This window comes from Stigmatopora nigra, chromosome 5 (assembly GCF_051989575.1).
Source record: "Stigmatopora nigra isolate UIUO_SnigA chromosome 5, RoL_Snig_1.1, whole genome shotgun sequence".
In the NCBI taxonomy this organism is placed as follows: Eukaryota; Metazoa; Chordata; class Actinopteri; order Syngnathiformes; family Syngnathidae; genus Stigmatopora; species Stigmatopora nigra.
Genome location: NC_135512.1, coordinates 10083232 through 10101086, shown reverse-complemented (window position 1 = coordinate 10101086; position 17855 = coordinate 10083232). Strand labels below are relative to the sequence as shown.

Below are 17855 nucleotides of genomic sequence, written 5' to 3'. Positions count from 1 at the left end.
GTTTAACTAATTAGATTTCTGCTGAAACAAGAAGCACCTGACTGCAATTCACTGATTGCAACTGCGGCCCTTTGTGGAATTAACTTCCCAGGTCTGGGATAAACGGTTCAGAAAATGAATGAATGAATGAATGAATGTATGACATCAGGGCACAAATCCCGACAGTTCACCACGTTCACCTCTAAATGCTAAAGTGCTCTGCTACCATCTAGTGTCAGCTTGTGGTGCCTACACTGCACAAATACAAAATGACGTACTGTATGGCAGGCAGCGAACCAGCCAATCAATTGCCACTTGCTACTGGATTTTGAAATTGAGGCGGGCGAAGGCGGAAGCAAAGAACACAGTAAACAACAATAGTACTGCGGACCAAACGGACTTTATTAACATTCATTTTTTTCAGTTCAGTATATTCCGATGTGTTCTCTAGTAGTTTGCATCTTTACATCGTTTCGGATCAGCTAAGTTATATTTTCTCTTGTTTTTTTTAGCCATTGTTAAAATGTCTTTATTTAGCGTTCAGGCAAAAAAGCACTCAGTTTACTACGATCATCTAATGTCGGCAAGCAGGACCCCAGCCAGAAGGTGTTCGTCCGAGAGAAAATCAGACAAAACCACCGCAAAGTGTGAACTCGGGGACAGCGATAAACCCAGCACCTTAAACCGGACGTATGTAGTCTCGGCGCTGTCAAAAAGTGGACAGACACCCTACCGGGGAAGACTCACTCTTCAGAGGAGGTCACGCCAAAAGACCAGATCTGACAGTGGGGGTGAATCCGCAAATAACGTCACAACAACTGCGGAGAAGAAAGTGACTTTGCAGCGGAGAACTAGGACCCCTTCCATGGATAAAAGTGCTCAGGTTCCTCGTGTGATCAACATGGTGACCTCCCAAGAAACAGCTAAAATACTCCAAGAATCAAACGGTAGGACTCTCAGTTTATGCCGATCCATTAGCTCAAGAGAGACTCCAGGTAAAGAAGAAGAAGTCACCAATCCTTTGGAAAATCAAGGGAAACTGACACACAACAAAACCCCATTGTCATCATCCCATTCAAGATCTTCATCCACGAGTAGGCCATCAGATGAGCAGGCTCATATCTTCAAGACCCCCACTAAAAAGACACCATTTCAGAAAATTGCCGCACGGAGAGACGTCTTCGAGAAACTGACCGTAAAATCAAATCCCAAATTGGTCAAATCGGCAAGTTTAGAGAGGTCCAAATTAATAGTGAGCAAGCAAGCAGAGAAAAGCAGACCAGTTCCCGTCCCTCGAACAAGTAAGCCTGGTGTGCTGAAAGCAACAACACCTTTTCAGGTGAGGTCAACTCCTGCTGCATCTTGCCTAAAGCCAGAGAACACCAAGACGCCAACGACCATGTCCGCTTCAACGGCCAAGCCATCATTGCCTCGTCCTAGTGAAGTCTCCAAGACTGAAGACTCACTAAAGATGGAGAATAGTGCAGTGACTGTTGCAGTCCGCGTCCGTCCTTTTAATGCCAGGTTTGTTTTTACATTATTGCTTGATTTCTCTCCGCAAATGTCGAACCCTGTTTAAAAAAAGTTTAAACTCTACAGTAGTCAGGCCATTACCCCATCCATTCATTCATTTTTTGAACCACTTATACTTACAAGGGGGGTGCCTATCCCATCGTAGTATGGGGGACACCATGAATCAGTGTCCAGCCAATCGCAGGGCACAAGGAGACGGACAACCTTTCACGTGCATACTCATACCTAGGGGCAAATTAGTGTTCCACCAGCCTACTCTGCATGTTTTTGGGATGTGGGCGGAAACTGGAGTACCCGGAGAAAACCCACACAAGCCCAGGACAAAAATGCAAACTACACACAGTGAGGACCGCCATGGGATCGAACCCTCTACCCCAAAACTGTGAGGCCGACCCACTAAACACTCCCTGCCAGTCCGCCCAAGCATCTCTTTGATAAATAAAAATAGTCAGGAAAATCAACTTCCAAAAAATGTTTTATCAATGAATTCAGTCTGTTATTGGGATTATTATTATCATCCTCCTGAAAAGTTTTCCACAATGCTTCTTCACCTTACAAAATAATATGAGGCTATAAATAATATGATATGAGTGCAAGGAATACAAAATCAACAATTCCTGTTTTAAAAATATTTTTAATACGACTAAACATGAAACATGTTTCTTTTTCATCCTAGGGAGAAGGCAGCAAATGCTTCACAGGTGATATTTATGAGGGACCAGGAGACAGTTGTGCAGTATCCAGACTCTAAACAGAGATATTCCTTCACTTATGACTTCTCCCTATATTCTGTGGATTCGAGTGAGCACTCGTTTGCCAGCCAGCAGATGGTGTACGAGACCTTAGCAAAGCCTCTGCTCCTTCGTGCTTTTGATGGATTTAACACTTGCCTATTTGCTTATGGCCAAACTGGCTCTGGAAAATCATATACGTAAGTGTTTCTCCCTGACTTAATACATTCATGTATATTCTGTTTATGTACTCCCTACATAAATGTTTGGTTTGAAAGGTCTGCAGAATTTTGTTTTATTTTAAATGATTATTTTGCAGAATGATGGGCTTTGAAGAAGAGGCTGGTGTCATCCCTCGCTTTTGCCAGGAACTTTTTGTAAGGCTGTCCTCAATGGAAACTGATCAGGTACATTATATACTTGCACAGAGCTTGGGCATATCCAAACTTAATTTCTGAGCTAAACAGAATTCACCACAATTGGTAATAATACCCTTCAACATTTAAATATTAATGTTGGAATAATGAATATAGTACTATAGACAAAATTATGCCTATGTCATCTTCAATTTTACATCAAGAGAGAGGTTATTAATTTAAAAACAGTGGTTGTAGTTGACGTCAAACTATGAGGCTATTCAAATGCCTGTTATAATTAAATGATTGCATTATCTTACATTCATATCAATGTGACTTCCCAGGTAAAATGTCATGTTGAAATGAGCTATTTGGAAGTTTACAATGAGAAGATCCATGACCTTCTGGTGACCAGAGATGACCCAAACCAAAGGCGGATGCCTGTAAGTACCAAGCTGTTTCCAAAATGATACCTTATAATTATAATGTGAATGGCCTCACCTAAATACTTTAACTAAGGTTCAGAGCGCTTTAATATGGTTGTGGTCATAAGTGTGTTTTTATAGACATACTTATATAAAAGTTGAATTTTTTGTTTCAGTTGAGGGTTAGAGAGCATCCAATTCATGGACCTTATGTTGAGGAGCTATCTGTGTGAGTATTCAGTTTTTTAGTCTTTTTTTCTGTCAAAATCTTTTAATGTCTCATCCCAATAGCACAATTGCCTTTTTTCACAGGAACGTTGTAGGATCTTTCAGCGACATTCAGGTAAGTCTCGTCTGTGTGTGTGAATTTAAGTAAATGTATTTTTCTAACAATTAACACATTTTATCTGAAGGGTTTCCCCAAGTCAAATAGTCAAAATTGAATTTACATTGTAGCTGGTCTATGCATTATCCTATAAAATATTTCTTAACTAGTACTAGTCATTGCACATGGGACAGTATTCTTGTTAACACCAATGTGGATAGCAGGTGATTTTATTTAATGATGAAGCAAAAACTTATCATCGTTTTTCAGGGATGGCTTGAACTTGGCAACAAGCAGAGAGCAACGGCTGCTACTGGGATGAATGATAAAAGCTCCAGATCTCATTCTGTTTTCACTCTTGTTATGACTCAGACTAAGGTGCGTTGTTGGATTTCCTCACAAGTGTATTGCATGTGAAATACAAAGAAAGGAGATTTTTATAGTTAGAAAGTGTATTCCTTAAATGTGTGTATGGGTGTTTGTGCTTGTTTACAGACAGAGATGGTGGAGGGGGAAGAGCATGACCACAACATCACCAGTAAGATAAACCTGGTAGACTTGGCTGGCAGCGAGCGTTCTAACTCTGCACAGACAAGCGGGGATAGATTGAGGGTACTGACTTACAATACATTCCTTCTTACATAATCAGTCCAGTATCAAGTTATTTTTATTTAATTATATTACAAAAGTCATATTTATATTTTCAAATAATCAACAATATCTTGTGAAGTTTTATATACTTGTCTGTTAAAATGCGATTTGTCTTGTAATTGAGGATGCTTTTCTGAATTGCTTTTAGGAGGGTGCGAGCATAAATAAATCTCTGCTGACACTTGGAAAGGTCATTTCTGCACTGGCTGATCAAGCATTAATTAAAAAGAAGATCTTCATACCCTATAGAGAGTCTGTCCTGACATGGTGAGAGAACCTCATTTTCAATTCTGTTATAAAATGTAATGCCAGATATACACAAAGTGAATGACTCGTAATGAACACTCATTTGGAACACTATATCTTTAAACTTCAGTCAAGCACTTCTTTTGGACAAATTAGAACAGAGATTATGACCAAGCTCTTCTGATACAACATCAGCGACATAACATGTTATTTTCCATCTTTATTGTTGTTGTATTGAGACCATTCCAATGTTTCAGACATTTTAACATATATTGTATAGTACATTTTGTTTGGTACGCATAAACAACATCTCAAGTGGAGCGAGGTGTTCTCCACTTCAAACATTTTCACCTCTTTTTTAGGCTTCTAAAGGAGAGTCTTGGTGGCAACTCCAAGACGGCCATGATCGCCACTCTGAGTCCAGCTGCAAGCTGTGTCGAGGAAAGCTTAAGCACACTGCGCTATGCCCAAAAGGCCCGAACAATCATAAATGTGGCCAAGGTTAATGAGGACACCAACGCAAGGCTCATCCGAGGTGAGATATGCATTTGACAGATGGACAATTTTATATCTTCACATGTATTATGCTTTGTTTTGCTCCAATTTACTTTAATCAGTTGGACAAGGGTGATTTTAGGACTTAGACTTGCTCTGAGCTTTCATTCTGCACTCGATTTGCCCTTCTCTTCCTGTGTATTTTCTTCTAACTCCCATTTCTTTATATGAGTATCTTTACTTTTCTATTTATGTCTTGTTCTTGATCTCCCCTCACTCCCCCATGCCCTCCTGTCTGCCCATCTATCCATCACCAGCTTATGCCCTACCCACTTCAATTAAGGGCTGGGCCCTGACCTTGCCTCTAGGCCATATTTATGCACTGTCAGCTGCACATGGCGGATAACTGTCATGCAAGTATTATTTTTCATTAGATCATCAGGCTCCCGTTTGACATTTTTAGCACGGAGTAGAGCTAATGCTGTGGATTTCGCTCACGTCCCCTGACACAGTATGAAAATCAAAGTGGATTTGACTCTGAGGTTACAATTTGGGTCAATGTTAGGTCCATAATGTTCTTTGAAAGAAATGAACTTTATCTGGAGTCACCTGTTGAGCAACTCTGTGGTTTCGTAGAGACATAAATACATTTATATAATACTTGCGTATTCTGCTTAGATTTGAAGGCAGAGGTAGAGAAGCTGCGTGCGGCCCAGGCGAGCATTCGTGGTATCGAACCAGAGCGCGTCAAGCTGTTCCAGCAGGAGATCACTGCACTGAAGAGCAAACTCTGCCAGCAAGAAAGAGAGATGGTGGAGGCCAACAGGTTCGGATTGCTGCAATAAACAAAAAAAAGTTCAAGTTTCATAGATGGCTCTCCATAATTACTGAAAAATGTATTACTTGATGTGAAATGTGTTGATTTTCAGTAAATAGCAGCAGTATTACTCATTAATTTCAAACAAAAGGTAACAGTTGTATTTGGATACACAAGAAAGACTTAAAGTATTTATTTTCTTTTTTAATTTTTGAAAATATAAAATATAGGGAATGGAGAGAAAAACTTGAGCGAGCTGAAATACGGAAACGTGAAGAAACAAAAGAGTTGCAGGTAGGAAGCCTGCAAACATTCACTAACCCTATCCACAAAATGCCACATCATCTTTTGCCCTGTGTGTCTTTAGAAATCAGGAGTGACATTTAAAGTGGATAACCGTCTCCCCAATTTGGTTAACCTGAATGAGGACCCTCAACTGTCTGAAATGCTTCTTTACATGATCAAAGAGGGTCAGACCACAGTTGGCAAACTTAAGTCTGATTGCACCCATGACATTCAGCTAACAGGGGCCCTCATTGCTGACCAGCACTGGTAAGAATAAAAAAAAAAAATCCACTGGTTATTTCCATTGACTGTAAAGAACTAGTTAACTCCCTGTTTACCGCTCTTAAGGGTGCCACCATGATAGCTGGCATGTTTTCCATCTGTGTTGGTGAAACACACATTTGGGGTAATTGGGTGGATAAATGACTTTCGTCACTTTCTTACAAAGTTACAGTGTTTTGAGTTCAACTGTATAGTACATTTTTCATGAACAATTGAAACCAATTCCCTTTCTAATGAAGTACTTTCTTATTACAGTATTATAACCAACACCCATGGTACTGTAAGCATCACTCCAATTGAAAATGCCAAAACCTTCGTGAATGGGAATTTAATATCAGATGCCATTGTTCTGCACCATGTAAGTATATACAGAATAGCTCTCTTTGTATTTGAAATTGAGTGTTATTTTCCAAGAAAATCATGGAGAAATACATTTTAATTGAGACAGATTATTAACCTTTGTATTTCAGGAATACTGAACATCTATTTATTTTTCAGGGAGACAGAATTATTCTAGGTGGAGACCATTACTTCCGTTTCAACCATCCAGCAGAGGTGCAGAGTGGAAAGCGGGTATCATGTTGGACAGGTGCTCGGGAAGGCCATAAAGACTTTGAATTTGCCAAAAATGAGCTGCTTGAGGCTCAGCGAGCTCAGTGAGTAAAAAAAGAATGAAAAAGGCTTTATATATTCATATCAAAAGTGACGTGATAGGACATACTGTATTTCTTTGTTTTCAACGTCTTTGTTTAAATATTCTTATGTTTACAAAGTAAAATGTCAGTGTTTGTGAGGATTCCTTTCGAATCTAAATTCTTTTATGCGGCAGGCTCGAGGCAGAAATTGAAGAGGCCCAAGTGAAAGCAAAAAAGGAGATGATGCAAGGAATCCAAATGGCCAAAGAGGTTGCCCAAAAAGAGTTGTCTGACCAGAAGGCCCTCTATGAAGATAAGATCCGAGTAATGGAGCAAGTGCTGGTACGGGAACACTTTGACTCTTGTCAAAAGTCATTTACATTGTCCACATTTGATTGTTGTCATTTTTTTTCTAATCGTGACCCACATTGATGTGTTCATCATGTAATGTTTTTATTTTTTATTTTTTTAAAGTTGGACAAATAAGGTTGTTATGTCTGTTACACTTCTCTTGATTTATTCCAAAATGTCATTCCTTCAGAACGAGGAAAATGAGCGTAAGCGTCTCCAGGACCTCGACCAGCAAAGGGTAGTCAGCCAGATGGAAGAATTAAAGATGGCCAATATGGAGTTGGAGCAGGAAGTAGACTCCCAGAAAAAACGTCTCCGTCTCCACATGGAGGCCCAGGTCAGGGTTTAGAAAAACACTTCTACTTGAATGCGGAAAGTTGGCTGATATTATGTAGTACCTACATGCTTTGCACTCTATAAAATGTGGAAAAATATTCTTACACAGTCCAATGTAGGCTGTTTTGAAATGAAGAGCATAAGTTTAAAAATTGACTGCGATGACCGCTAAAGAATTTTTTTGGCATTGAAATTTAAAATATTTATTATTATCATTTTCTTAAAAGGAGAGAAATCACCTAAGTATAAATGACCTTGTGAAAGACAGTTGCTCAAAGTATTTAAGTATGCTAATGTGAAAATGGAGAAAATTGTTTAAATATAAAAAAAATGACCTGAACTCAGTCTTTTTATCACAGTATGTCTATCCATGCACATTTAGCTTTTAGATTAAAGCCCAGATTCATGTGATTATTATTAACCTCATAAGGAAGAATATGCAAGCTGGGATTCTCGCATTGATAACAGCATTCCTATACTGAGATCCCCATGTTGGTTGGCCACCTCCTAGAAAAACTTCTTAATTCTGTGTCTTTTAAACTCAATAGGCAAGCTTCTTTCCATTGTGATAAATGTGTTGTCTGTCCCTTATAGGTGATGAAGGAACACCATATGTCTCAAGCAAAAATTGTTGAGGCATTGGAAGCCGAAAAGAAAAAGCTAAACAAAGAGCTTGAAGATATGCAGAAGAAACGTGCTGTAAGGTTAAATACTACCACAAGAGATGGTGAGCATTCTTTTTGTGATACAGGAAGAAAAAAAAGGTCACAAAAGGCAAATATATTTCTGGGGCAAATACACAGACGAGCACGATGCACTAGCTAAACAGAAATATTCAAACTGTGGACTAAATGACGGATGAGGCATTGTTGTCGTAAAGTTGAAATGGCCTAGGTCGTCTTAACCTGAAGACTCCCTGTATTGAGTAGCTGCTTCCTTTCTTGGGCAAACGTATTTTTAGATTAAGGAGTGGAAGTTATTATTTTGTCCCACAACAACTTTGTATATCTTCTGTTCATAATCTAACACTAACTACATCACATTTTGATTGATGCGTGCCATTCACCTTTTCATGTTTTAATGTCTGAAAAGATTACTATGATATAAAAATGCTGGAATTTTACACCTATTACAGAATACAGCTGAACCCTATTTGAGCAATCTTTTATTTTTCCAAAACAGGGAAAGAACTATAATGGTATGTCTCATATTTCTGTGTTGCAGAGTCTCCACATTGGGATGCTATGAAACTCTCTTTAATGGTTGAAGAGGCCAATAAAATTAGTGCTAAGCTGAAGAAAAACACAGTATTCAGCAGGTATAAAAGCTCACATAACACTGCACAAGGCACCCCCCCTTCACACACACACACACACACACGTAATACAAGGGTTTATTTAAGTCTGTGATGTAATTGTTTACTTGTAGACATGGGAGCTCTGTCGATGGGTACCCAGGCCAGGGGGATGTGTTGCAAGTTCGAGTCCAAAACACAAAGCTTGGAATCTCCACTTTCTGGAGCCTGGACAAGTTTCAAAACAACATGGCTGCAATGAGAGAAATGGAACAGGTTACTTTAATTGTATTATCATAATGTATATACATTTTTACAATATTTTAAAATGTGCCAATCTGAATGCAGTGCCATGACTTTCAATTGTTTTTACTTCAATATTGTATTGCCTAGTAATTTTAACTCATGTTTATTTGGGGTGAGGGATCTTGCCCAAAGAAAAAAGTCTCAAGGTTAATATTTGAAATGGTAAAGCCAATATTACCAAAATACAAAATTAACTAAACTTATATGGACAAGATTAATGTATTTTTGAACAGAGCAAGAATGTAAGTGGATAAGTAAAAGGGAAATGTATAGCTGTAATGTTATTTTTTTAGGAGGATCTTTCTTCTAAAGATGATGTGTTCTATGCCCCTGATGACGAGTGGGAGCAAGATATAACAACGTCTTCTAGTTCATCTTCCAGCTTTTCACGTCGAAGGTAAATATTCAACTATTTTGCTCCATTTTTGTTTCCATTTCCATTCTTTATTTTATTGCAAATTGGACAATTGACTTATTTCCTGAATGAAACTGAGAAAACAGTTTTTCACAGCATCATATAGTTATCAAATCACGCATTTACTATCTCTAGCCATGAGCAAAAGTTTTGAAATGTGATAGACCCAACCAATATGAAAAACAGCTACTTGCTTTCATTTGGAAATCTGGTGCAAATAGCAAATCTATCTATATGGGGTTAAATTACTGGACCATTTTGGTTCTCAAGGCTTACTTACCTGTGTCGACAATGCCATACATCATGGTTGAATGGGTGAAAAAACACAAAAATTGGTCTTCAACTCCTCCTTAAATCTACACCATTGTTTACTTCTATTTTCATGCAAATAATGTTTGTTATATTCATTATCAGATCACACCTGTCTGTTTTGTCATAGGAGCAGGAGTCTGTTAAAGGGCAAAAGACTCTCAGGGCGCCTTTATGAGATCCGTGTTCATCCCATTCAGAGTCTCCTAAAGGGCTCCACCCACTCTGATGGTAAATCTAATTATTCAGAATTACTTATTCCTGGTCTGTTTTTACATTTTAATGGCATAGTGCAAACCTGCAAAGTTTCTGGTCATCAAAAGAATGTACATTCCCAAATTGTGCTGCTTCTTTTGCATATTTATAGATTACTTGCAAATTTAATGGTGTTGCCACCTAAAATATTTTTTATAGTCTTGGAAGTTTATATGGGAAAAATAATTCTGAAATATGACATGGGAAAATAACTCCAAAACCTCTGGTGAAGTAATGTTTTCACACCCTCAATGATCTCTATATCTGTCGTAGGATTAATGGGTGTTGCCACACCGCCCAGTACAACTTTCAGCACAACAAACTCTGCAGTGCCTCGTATCTGCAAGGAGCTGATAGGCCAATCCGTGGCCCGTTTACGTGGTTATGGAGCCAATGAAGAAAGCTTGGGGGATAGGTTGGCCTCAAGTTTACATGGTGTATATGAAGCTATGCAGACCATATCGGATCTATATGACAGTTTAGATGATGACAGCCAAGAGAATGGTAAGAGTAAACCATGGCTGTTTTAACTTAACATATTTTCAAACCAAACTTTATATACTGTTTAACAGCAACTAAGTTCATACAGATTTTTTATGCACAAGTGAATTCTACGTGATAAAATGTATTATATCATAGAAGAAGCCTGAAGGGCTTCTTAAAGTGTGTACTGTCCTGTTAGTGAGGTAAATATAACAACACCAATTGATAAACTACACAAAAACGAAGAGGCGGTCATATCATTAATTATTTTTTTACATTTGTAATTTACAGTATCTAAACACATTTCTTGTCACTCTTCCCCCCCAACCCACTCATCTTCCCTTCTATCCCTCAGTGTTTGCCTGTAACTTGTTGGCTCAGACACAACTGATCAAGGCCACTGCAGCTACAGAGAGTTCAGTGTTTGTCACCACACACTGGTTGGATAGTCTGAAAGCCTCCTCAGGCCCAACCTACACTCTTGCTGAAGAACTTAAGAGCCAAATCAAGAAGATGGGAGGATTCCTCCAGCTTCTCATACAAGTAACCGACCATTTTTCTTTACTCTTCAATCTTGTACTTTTCATAGCAATTATATCATATCAATTCCAAGCAATTGAGTGAGAAAAATAACTTAGATTTTTGTGTAGTGCGGTTAATAAAAATTCAAAGCACTGATTGACAGGTCTTGGCTCTGAGCTGTTTTAGCTGTGTCTATGGAAATGACTAAGCAGAGGGAATTGTCAACCTTGAGCCTCAAACAGAACATGAATATATGGAAAATTAATCTTTATAAGCCTCTGTACCTAAACACAAATTTTTTCGATGTCAAAGTTTTTCCCTACGTGTTTTAATTTATTTAGAGAGCCTCCTAGAATATCACATCCATCTGTTTTGTTTGTTTATTTGCATTGATTTGCTGCTAAAGTCATTCAAATTCCACCTGTTAATTTGGGGTTAATCAATGTTTGCTGAAAATGAAAATCTCCTTTTTTTAGGGTTGTGAATCTGAGATCACATCAATGGTGGCAGAAGCACGAAAGAAGAGTGGTCAGTGCCTAGGTGCAGCGTTGCTTGCACTTTGCCACCTGTCGGCATTGTCAGGCATGCCGCTAAGTGTTATGGAGCTGGGTATGCAGGCCACAGGCAAGGTAACACCACCATTAATACCACAGTAGCATCTGTCTCTTTCTGGTTCTGGGATTTGCCGTAATTAAGCCCAGAAACAACAATACTTAGGAATAGAATATTAGCTGTATGAAGCTTAGAGGTAAAAAAAAAAAAATGAACTGTGTGAGTTTATTGAATTATAATGCCAGTTCAAATTGTAGCGTATACCAGGTACAGACACCAGCTTGTATTTTACAATAATGACAATACGTCAGTAGTTACAATCGTTGGCTTGTCAGTTTGTTCACCAATTTATTTTGTTAATAAATGATGTTGGACTTATTGGTTATTTTATTTCATAGTGAGTGAAAGTGTGAATTATCAGCCATAGTATTAAAAGAAAAGGAAAAATTAGAGTTGTTTCTCTTCATTCAGTTTGTGTAGGGAATAGAAATTGTGATTTTTATTTCAATGTTCTTTAGCTGATGTACAAATTCATGTATGAAGTACTGTAGATTCCCAGTGCTGATCCATGTCTAGAAATATTATGCCTTGGTTTGTAGAAGATCTGTGCTTTTCTGAATACCATTATATTATAATATTCTCTTCATTGAATCCTGTACAAATATAATTTACAGTAACATATTTTTCAGGCATCATTTGTATCATATCTGCTGAAAGGGACAAATAAAGGTGTCCAGTCAATCCTAGCAGAAAGCCTTTTCATGACCAGAGAAATATTAAGAGAAGCCCAGCTTGCTCATCCAAGTAAGCCTGTAAGTAGAAGAAATCTACTCATTTCAAAACATTTTATTTTGGTAATTTAAATTTATTAACCAGTGAAGTCCAGGTGAACATATCAGATCTATATTTACAGGAGTTGCAGTGCCTGAAAACCAAAACGCTTGATCTGGCCTGTTCATTGCAGAACTACATCCACTGTTGCATCACGGTAAGTTCAAACTTAACTCTAATTTTAAAAAAAAATGATGCTTAAGTTAATTATTATAATAAAAAAATCTTTTCTGAAAGCTTGATTTGTAATCATACGTTTTCCCCCAGAATAAATGATACTATGCTTAATACAGTACTGTATTTTGCGATTGTATTGTAGGATTTTCAAAAATATGGGCTCTACTGTCCCTTACCAGCTTTCAGATAATGTGCTTGGTGAATGTGATGTGTTATCTTATAAATTAAAAATGAATAAAATTAAAATCACTGTCTTATTAAGGGGGGGATACTCACCTGATTTATTATTATTATTTTCTTGCTGTGTCACAAGTGTACTATCACATCACATTTGATATGTTTGTCAGTAAATTTAAATATAAAAAATGCATCCTAATTTTGGGGGTGTGTTCAAGCAGGAGTTTAAAAATGACCAGGAGATTGTGGAGGAAGGAGGCGACGAGGCTTCAGATTCCAAATTGCAGACTTTTAGGAATACAGCAGCCACATTGTTCAAGTTGAACCAAGCCATCAAGCAGCTGCAATGCACTTTGTCTAACACCATGAAAGGTGAGTTTTCTGATGCAAGCAACCTGCAACATGTTCATTTGGAAGAAGACCCATTTTTTTAAAGACATTGAATCCTAGCCTTGTTAAATTTCACTATGTTTGTGTTGGAGAGATTTTCTATCTTTAATTGCTTCCTATTATTTCCCAGGGGATGACAGACACGTTAAGTTCAGCAGCAGCAGAGAGTTCATCTCAACTTCGGCCAAGACTCTTGATGAGGTTATTCATGTTCTTTCAAAGGAAACATTTGGAGGACCCTCTCGATATCCCCCTTCAGGCCAGACGATGATGGCTACACAAGATAAGCTGCACTGTGCCCTGCGGTCACTGACTTTGCCCTGGGATCAGCAGGAAACTGTTGAGAGGAGGGGCACTGCCACATCCCAAGAAAGCAAAAATGAAACCGAAGACAGGGGCTCCTATCAATGTGATGGTACAAGTCGAGGCAAAATCACATATATACATTCCCTCCCTGTGGCTGTTACATCCAATGATAGCCTACACTGGGTGTAATTGCAATGCGAGAGAGGAAATTAAGCTTATTGTCATATACGAATTTCTTTGTTTCAATCGTATTTTAATAGGATGGCATAATAACCTTGGCAAAAATGCTGGTTCTACCATTTGAGTTTCTCAAATGTTACAGCCAACAGAAAATGAATTTGCACTTTGCATTTGATACATACACGAATATAATACAATACAAACAATTTTTGTTGTTTTTTTTTTTTAGAATTTGTATCTACAAAGATGTACACAAAAGTGGATATTACTGTATAGTAGAAGCATACTTGAGCACTCCTGATGATGTACCTTTTACATCATTAATTGTATGGTTCTTCAATTTCAATTAAAATATATATCCAAAGAGTGTGATATTTAAGAAATGAAAAATAATATGCAGAGTGGTACAAAAAATTGCACTAATTATTTAAACCAAAGAAGCAACTTGCATCAATATTTCAAAGATGGTCATTTTGCAGTAAATAACTGTCTCTAAACCAGAGGTTCTTAATGGATCTACTGGAATTAGATAAAGCTTTTTTGTTCTTTTTCAAAACTGATATAAACTCAGCATGTTTTTTAACAAGTCAAATATGTATGTTGAATTTTTTAAATCTTTACAGGTGTAGAGATGCATAAAGGATGAATTTGGCATGTAGTTGGCTTGCAGTCATTATACACCATCACGTGACCAAGACTGGGTTTTGGTCATATAGTTATATAGTTCTGGGTTTTGACTGTTACTTTCAAATAAATCTGTTGTTCAACAGTATTCCTCCTTACATTAACCATGATAAGTTTCTGTCTTGATTACATGTCAAATGATATGAAATTTAATGAAATACCCTTTATTGTACTACTGAATAAAATGAATACAATGTATCAAGCAAAAACAAAAAGAGTCTTCAAAGAAAAAAAATACAACAGTAAACCAATTTCTCATCAGAATATCATTTTTTTTCAGAGAACAAATGGAAAACAAATTGGCACTCAAATCTCACTGTCTTTTACCATTTTATAGTTATTACATCCAAACAAATTAAGATCCACTTTTGTGATCAAGCCATTTCTGTCACTTTTTTGGATGTATTTGTCATTTTCTTGTAGTGTTTCAAACATTTTACTACATTCTCGTGATTGCCTTCACCTGTGTATGTAGGTCAAAGGTAAATGAGCCTAATGAACAAAATGTGTGTTCCAATAACTGTGAGTGTTTGGCATATTTGGCTCTCAATTCCAAGATCAAGGTTTGAACCCTAGACTCTGCAATTTCTGAGTGCAGTTTAAATGGTCTTCCCGAGTCATTTAAAAAAAATAAGTTATCTAACTCTCTCATCGTGCCCTGAAATCAGCAAGCAACCAATTAGGGATGCTCCAAACTCCTGTGAGGTTGAACATCTTGAAAGATGAATGACGTTCAAAATGTTTTAAAAATCGCATCATCTTGTCGTTTTTCTCCCGAAAGTTTTGTCAAATGTTCCGTCTCACACTTCTTCAGTACAGTAAGGCACGTTTAAGAACGCCATTCTAACATCACATGTGCCTGAGGGAATATCCCCATGAAGGAAGCCATAGAATGATAAATGCTCCTTGTATGACGTAGGGCAGCAAAACACAAGGCAGACTGCATTGAGGGAACGCTCCCGGCGTCTCGGAGGCTCGTGGAACTCAAATTCGGGTTTTAGTCATCCGTTTTTTACATCCAGTAACATTCCGTGTTAGTTATCCAGTCCCTCACTAAATGGCTTCTTTCCATTTACTCCAATGTCGGAGTAATTGACAAGTAGTGGATTTAGAAAAGTTTACCCTCACGATGCGACGTGCAAAAAGTTTCCAGGACAATCACTGAGGTAAGACGCCCATTTTATTTGGGAATGCATGTTTAAAATATAAAAGTCAAATAAATGCATAGTGTACATTACTTGATGTTTTAATTTCAGGATGCATTGGTTAATGTCGACTAGTTTGAGTTTGCCTGTAAGTATTTTTTTCATTTATTATACAGTGTTTGATGATTACAGTATAGTTAGTGTTAAATTTAAAAGATCACATCAGTTTTGCCTTTACAAATGCTCTTTGGTGTTTTATTTTGGGCCATTATTTCCTTTTGTAACCACTGTTTCATTTATAAACTTATAGAGTGGGCTATTCTGTAGATGTTGCTCTTTGTGTTAAACCAGATTTGACATATTCTAAACTTGAATTAAAAACAAAACATAAACAAAGCAATATCTAACTAAACTAACTGCTGTTTTTCCACAGGTCGGTTTCTATCTCCTTATATCCGGTGAGTATCTCTCTGATAAATTAATTATATTCTGTTTTATTTAATAAGAAAAACTACATTTAAATCCTACTAAAAACTAAAAAATAAAAATAAACAAAACAAATCAAAACAAAAATACATTTATGCTCTCATCTAAGGTATTCTTGAATTAGTTTACTTACTTTTCATTACATTCTGTCACATTTTTTATAACATGCATATTAGAAAATCTTGCAGAAATTTATGAAATAAAGGTCTTATATTATTTCTACTTGAGTATTGGAAATGATGACTTTATTTGCATTTAAAACTTTTTTTTTTCAAGATCTGTTAATCTCAGATTTCCATTTTAACAGGTCTGATACTGGAAACCACAGCCCTTACATATGTGGAGATATCATATGAATACATAGCTACTAAACTACAATGGGACAGTGCAGATGAACTTTGTTACCAGCGGTCTGGGACCTTAGCCAGTGTTGCCAGTTCAATTGAGAAGCAAGAGATAAATACCTATCTAAACTCTGTGAACGTCTCTGAAGCTGTGTGGATTGGCAAGAAATTCACAATCCAACTGCAAAGTAGGTTCCATATTTATTTCTGAGTCATCTTCATGCTTTACATGACATGAAATGTACTGTAAGACCTCACCATCTCTGCTTTTTTGTTTGGCTTTTTGTTCGTTTGTGGTGAAGGAATTGAGCCAAAAGGTAAAGCTCTATAACTGTTGATCTATATTTCTAGCGTCACCTCTGGTCAAAAGTCACGGGTCTGCGAGGAGCTCGATTGCCAAATTTGAATGTGAAAGATGCAACTGTGCAACTTACATGCTTAGCCCATTTACAGTGGGAGGGGTGGCAAGAGCCCTTGATTTTATTGATGTTAGTAGATGCCATGTTTGGGACTACCCAAGTTCACAATCATACGCCCATTGAGTGAAAATCGAACCCACACTGCCCACACCGATGTCAGACGCAAGAACCACTGCAACAGTGGGTGGCCAAAAAGATCATACATGTATCACTTAAATTTAAAAAAAAAAAATCACAGTCCCTGTTTTTATCAATTTGAGAGATCCATTGGAAAATTATCTTCCAAGAATCATGAAGTCATATATTGTAAAATTGCAAGAGAAAAACAAATGTTAAACCTAAAAAGAAAAAAAAGACAATGGAAACCAATTACGTTTTCTGAAAAGGTTTTAATTTCTGTCCAAATTTTATCAACACACAATGAATTTATCCATGAAAAGCCTTGCAATGGAATTACTTTCATAATTTCACTTTCATTGAATAACAAGGAACAGAATTTTGAAGTTTAAAATTTGAAGGACAAAAGACATTATAGTTATCATGATATGATGATAATATCGATATCCACTGATAATTTTTTTAATCGTGATCATTTTTGTTATATTGCCAAGGCCTTACTAAAGACTAAATGGTGTCTTGTTTTTACTTTGTAGAATTATTTCCTTTTTTTCCCAATAATATTGCTCCTTCAAGTTTTATAATGTGGCAGGTAGACACTGGCAAAGAGGATTTTTTTTTTCTTAAACAGGGTAACAACAACTAAAGGTGGATTTTCATATTTGTTTTCATTGGAATTTATTTTGAGTGGTTTCAATGTGGGGTGGACAAAAGTGTCCTGTAAAACTTTTATGCCGCAGTACATTAGACATCTTTCACATTTGTAACTAGTAATGCTTCATCCCTAACTGCATTGGAATTCCCACCATCTTTTTCCAAGTCCCATACATACACATTAATGAGTTCCAGCTCTTTTCAATCCTGATCCAAGGAAAGCCTGCACAGCTGCATCTACTTGTACATGGTATCCAGGGTGCTTACCAAGAAGTTTTCAACCCGACAGCTCTTGGCACAGATCTAGCATTTTTTTTTTTTTTGGAATCACAATCGTGGACGCTGGACATTATTAAGTCAAT

The 17855-nt window shown here is 37.2% G+C and overlaps 2 protein-coding genes across 2 annotated transcripts in view; both read left to right on the top strand.

The window, feature by feature from the left end:
• The first annotated feature begins 294 nt into the window (after positions 1-294).
• On the top strand, positions 295-14016 carry kif14 (kinesin family member 14). Its single transcript, XM_077717867.1, has 29 exons — positions 295-1503; positions 2189-2443; positions 2563-2650; positions 2944-3042; positions 3201-3253; positions 3337-3367; positions 3620-3727; positions 3845-3961; positions 4149-4267; positions 4609-4781; positions 5420-5567; positions 5789-5852; positions 5926-6110; positions 6381-6483; positions 6624-6781; positions 6955-7102; positions 7302-7448; positions 8042-8174; positions 8672-8765; positions 8876-9017; positions 9341-9444; positions 9902-10002; positions 10300-10530; positions 10865-11052; positions 11508-11660; positions 12273-12395; positions 12497-12571; positions 12990-13140; positions 13289-14016. Exons 1-29 carry the CDS (start codon positions 503-505, stop codon positions 13651-13653), a joined length of 4857 nt encoding a protein of 1618 aa, XP_077573993.1. The 5' UTR covers positions 295-502; the 3' UTR covers positions 13654-14016.
• A 2037-nt stretch (positions 14017-16053) lies between these two features.
• The window catches only part of LOC144196687 (adhesion G protein-coupled receptor D2), a 51967-nt gene continuing 50165 nt past the window's right edge, over positions 16054-17855 (top strand). The window contains exons 1-2 of the mRNA XM_077717067.1: positions 16054-16068; positions 16251-16491. Coding sequence (XP_077573193.1) covers positions 16054-16068; positions 16251-16491 — 256 coding nt within the window. The remainder of the gene's footprint in view (positions 16069-16250; positions 16492-17855) is intronic.

Bases quoted from the DNA above. Each gene is read 5' to 3' on its own strand.
- kif14 (XM_077717867.1), top strand. From the start codon at position 503: ATGTCTTTATTTAGCGTTCAGGCAAAAAAGCACTCAGTTTACTACGAT. The intron at 7,103-7,301 runs GTACGGGAACAC...TCATTCCTTCAG, and splicing joins GAGTAATGGAGCAAGTGCTG to AACGAGGAAAATGAGCGTAA. The intron at 11,053-11,507 runs GTAACCGACCAT...TCCTTTTTTTAG, and splicing joins TCCTCCAGCTTCTCATACAA to GGTTGTGAATCTGAGATCAC.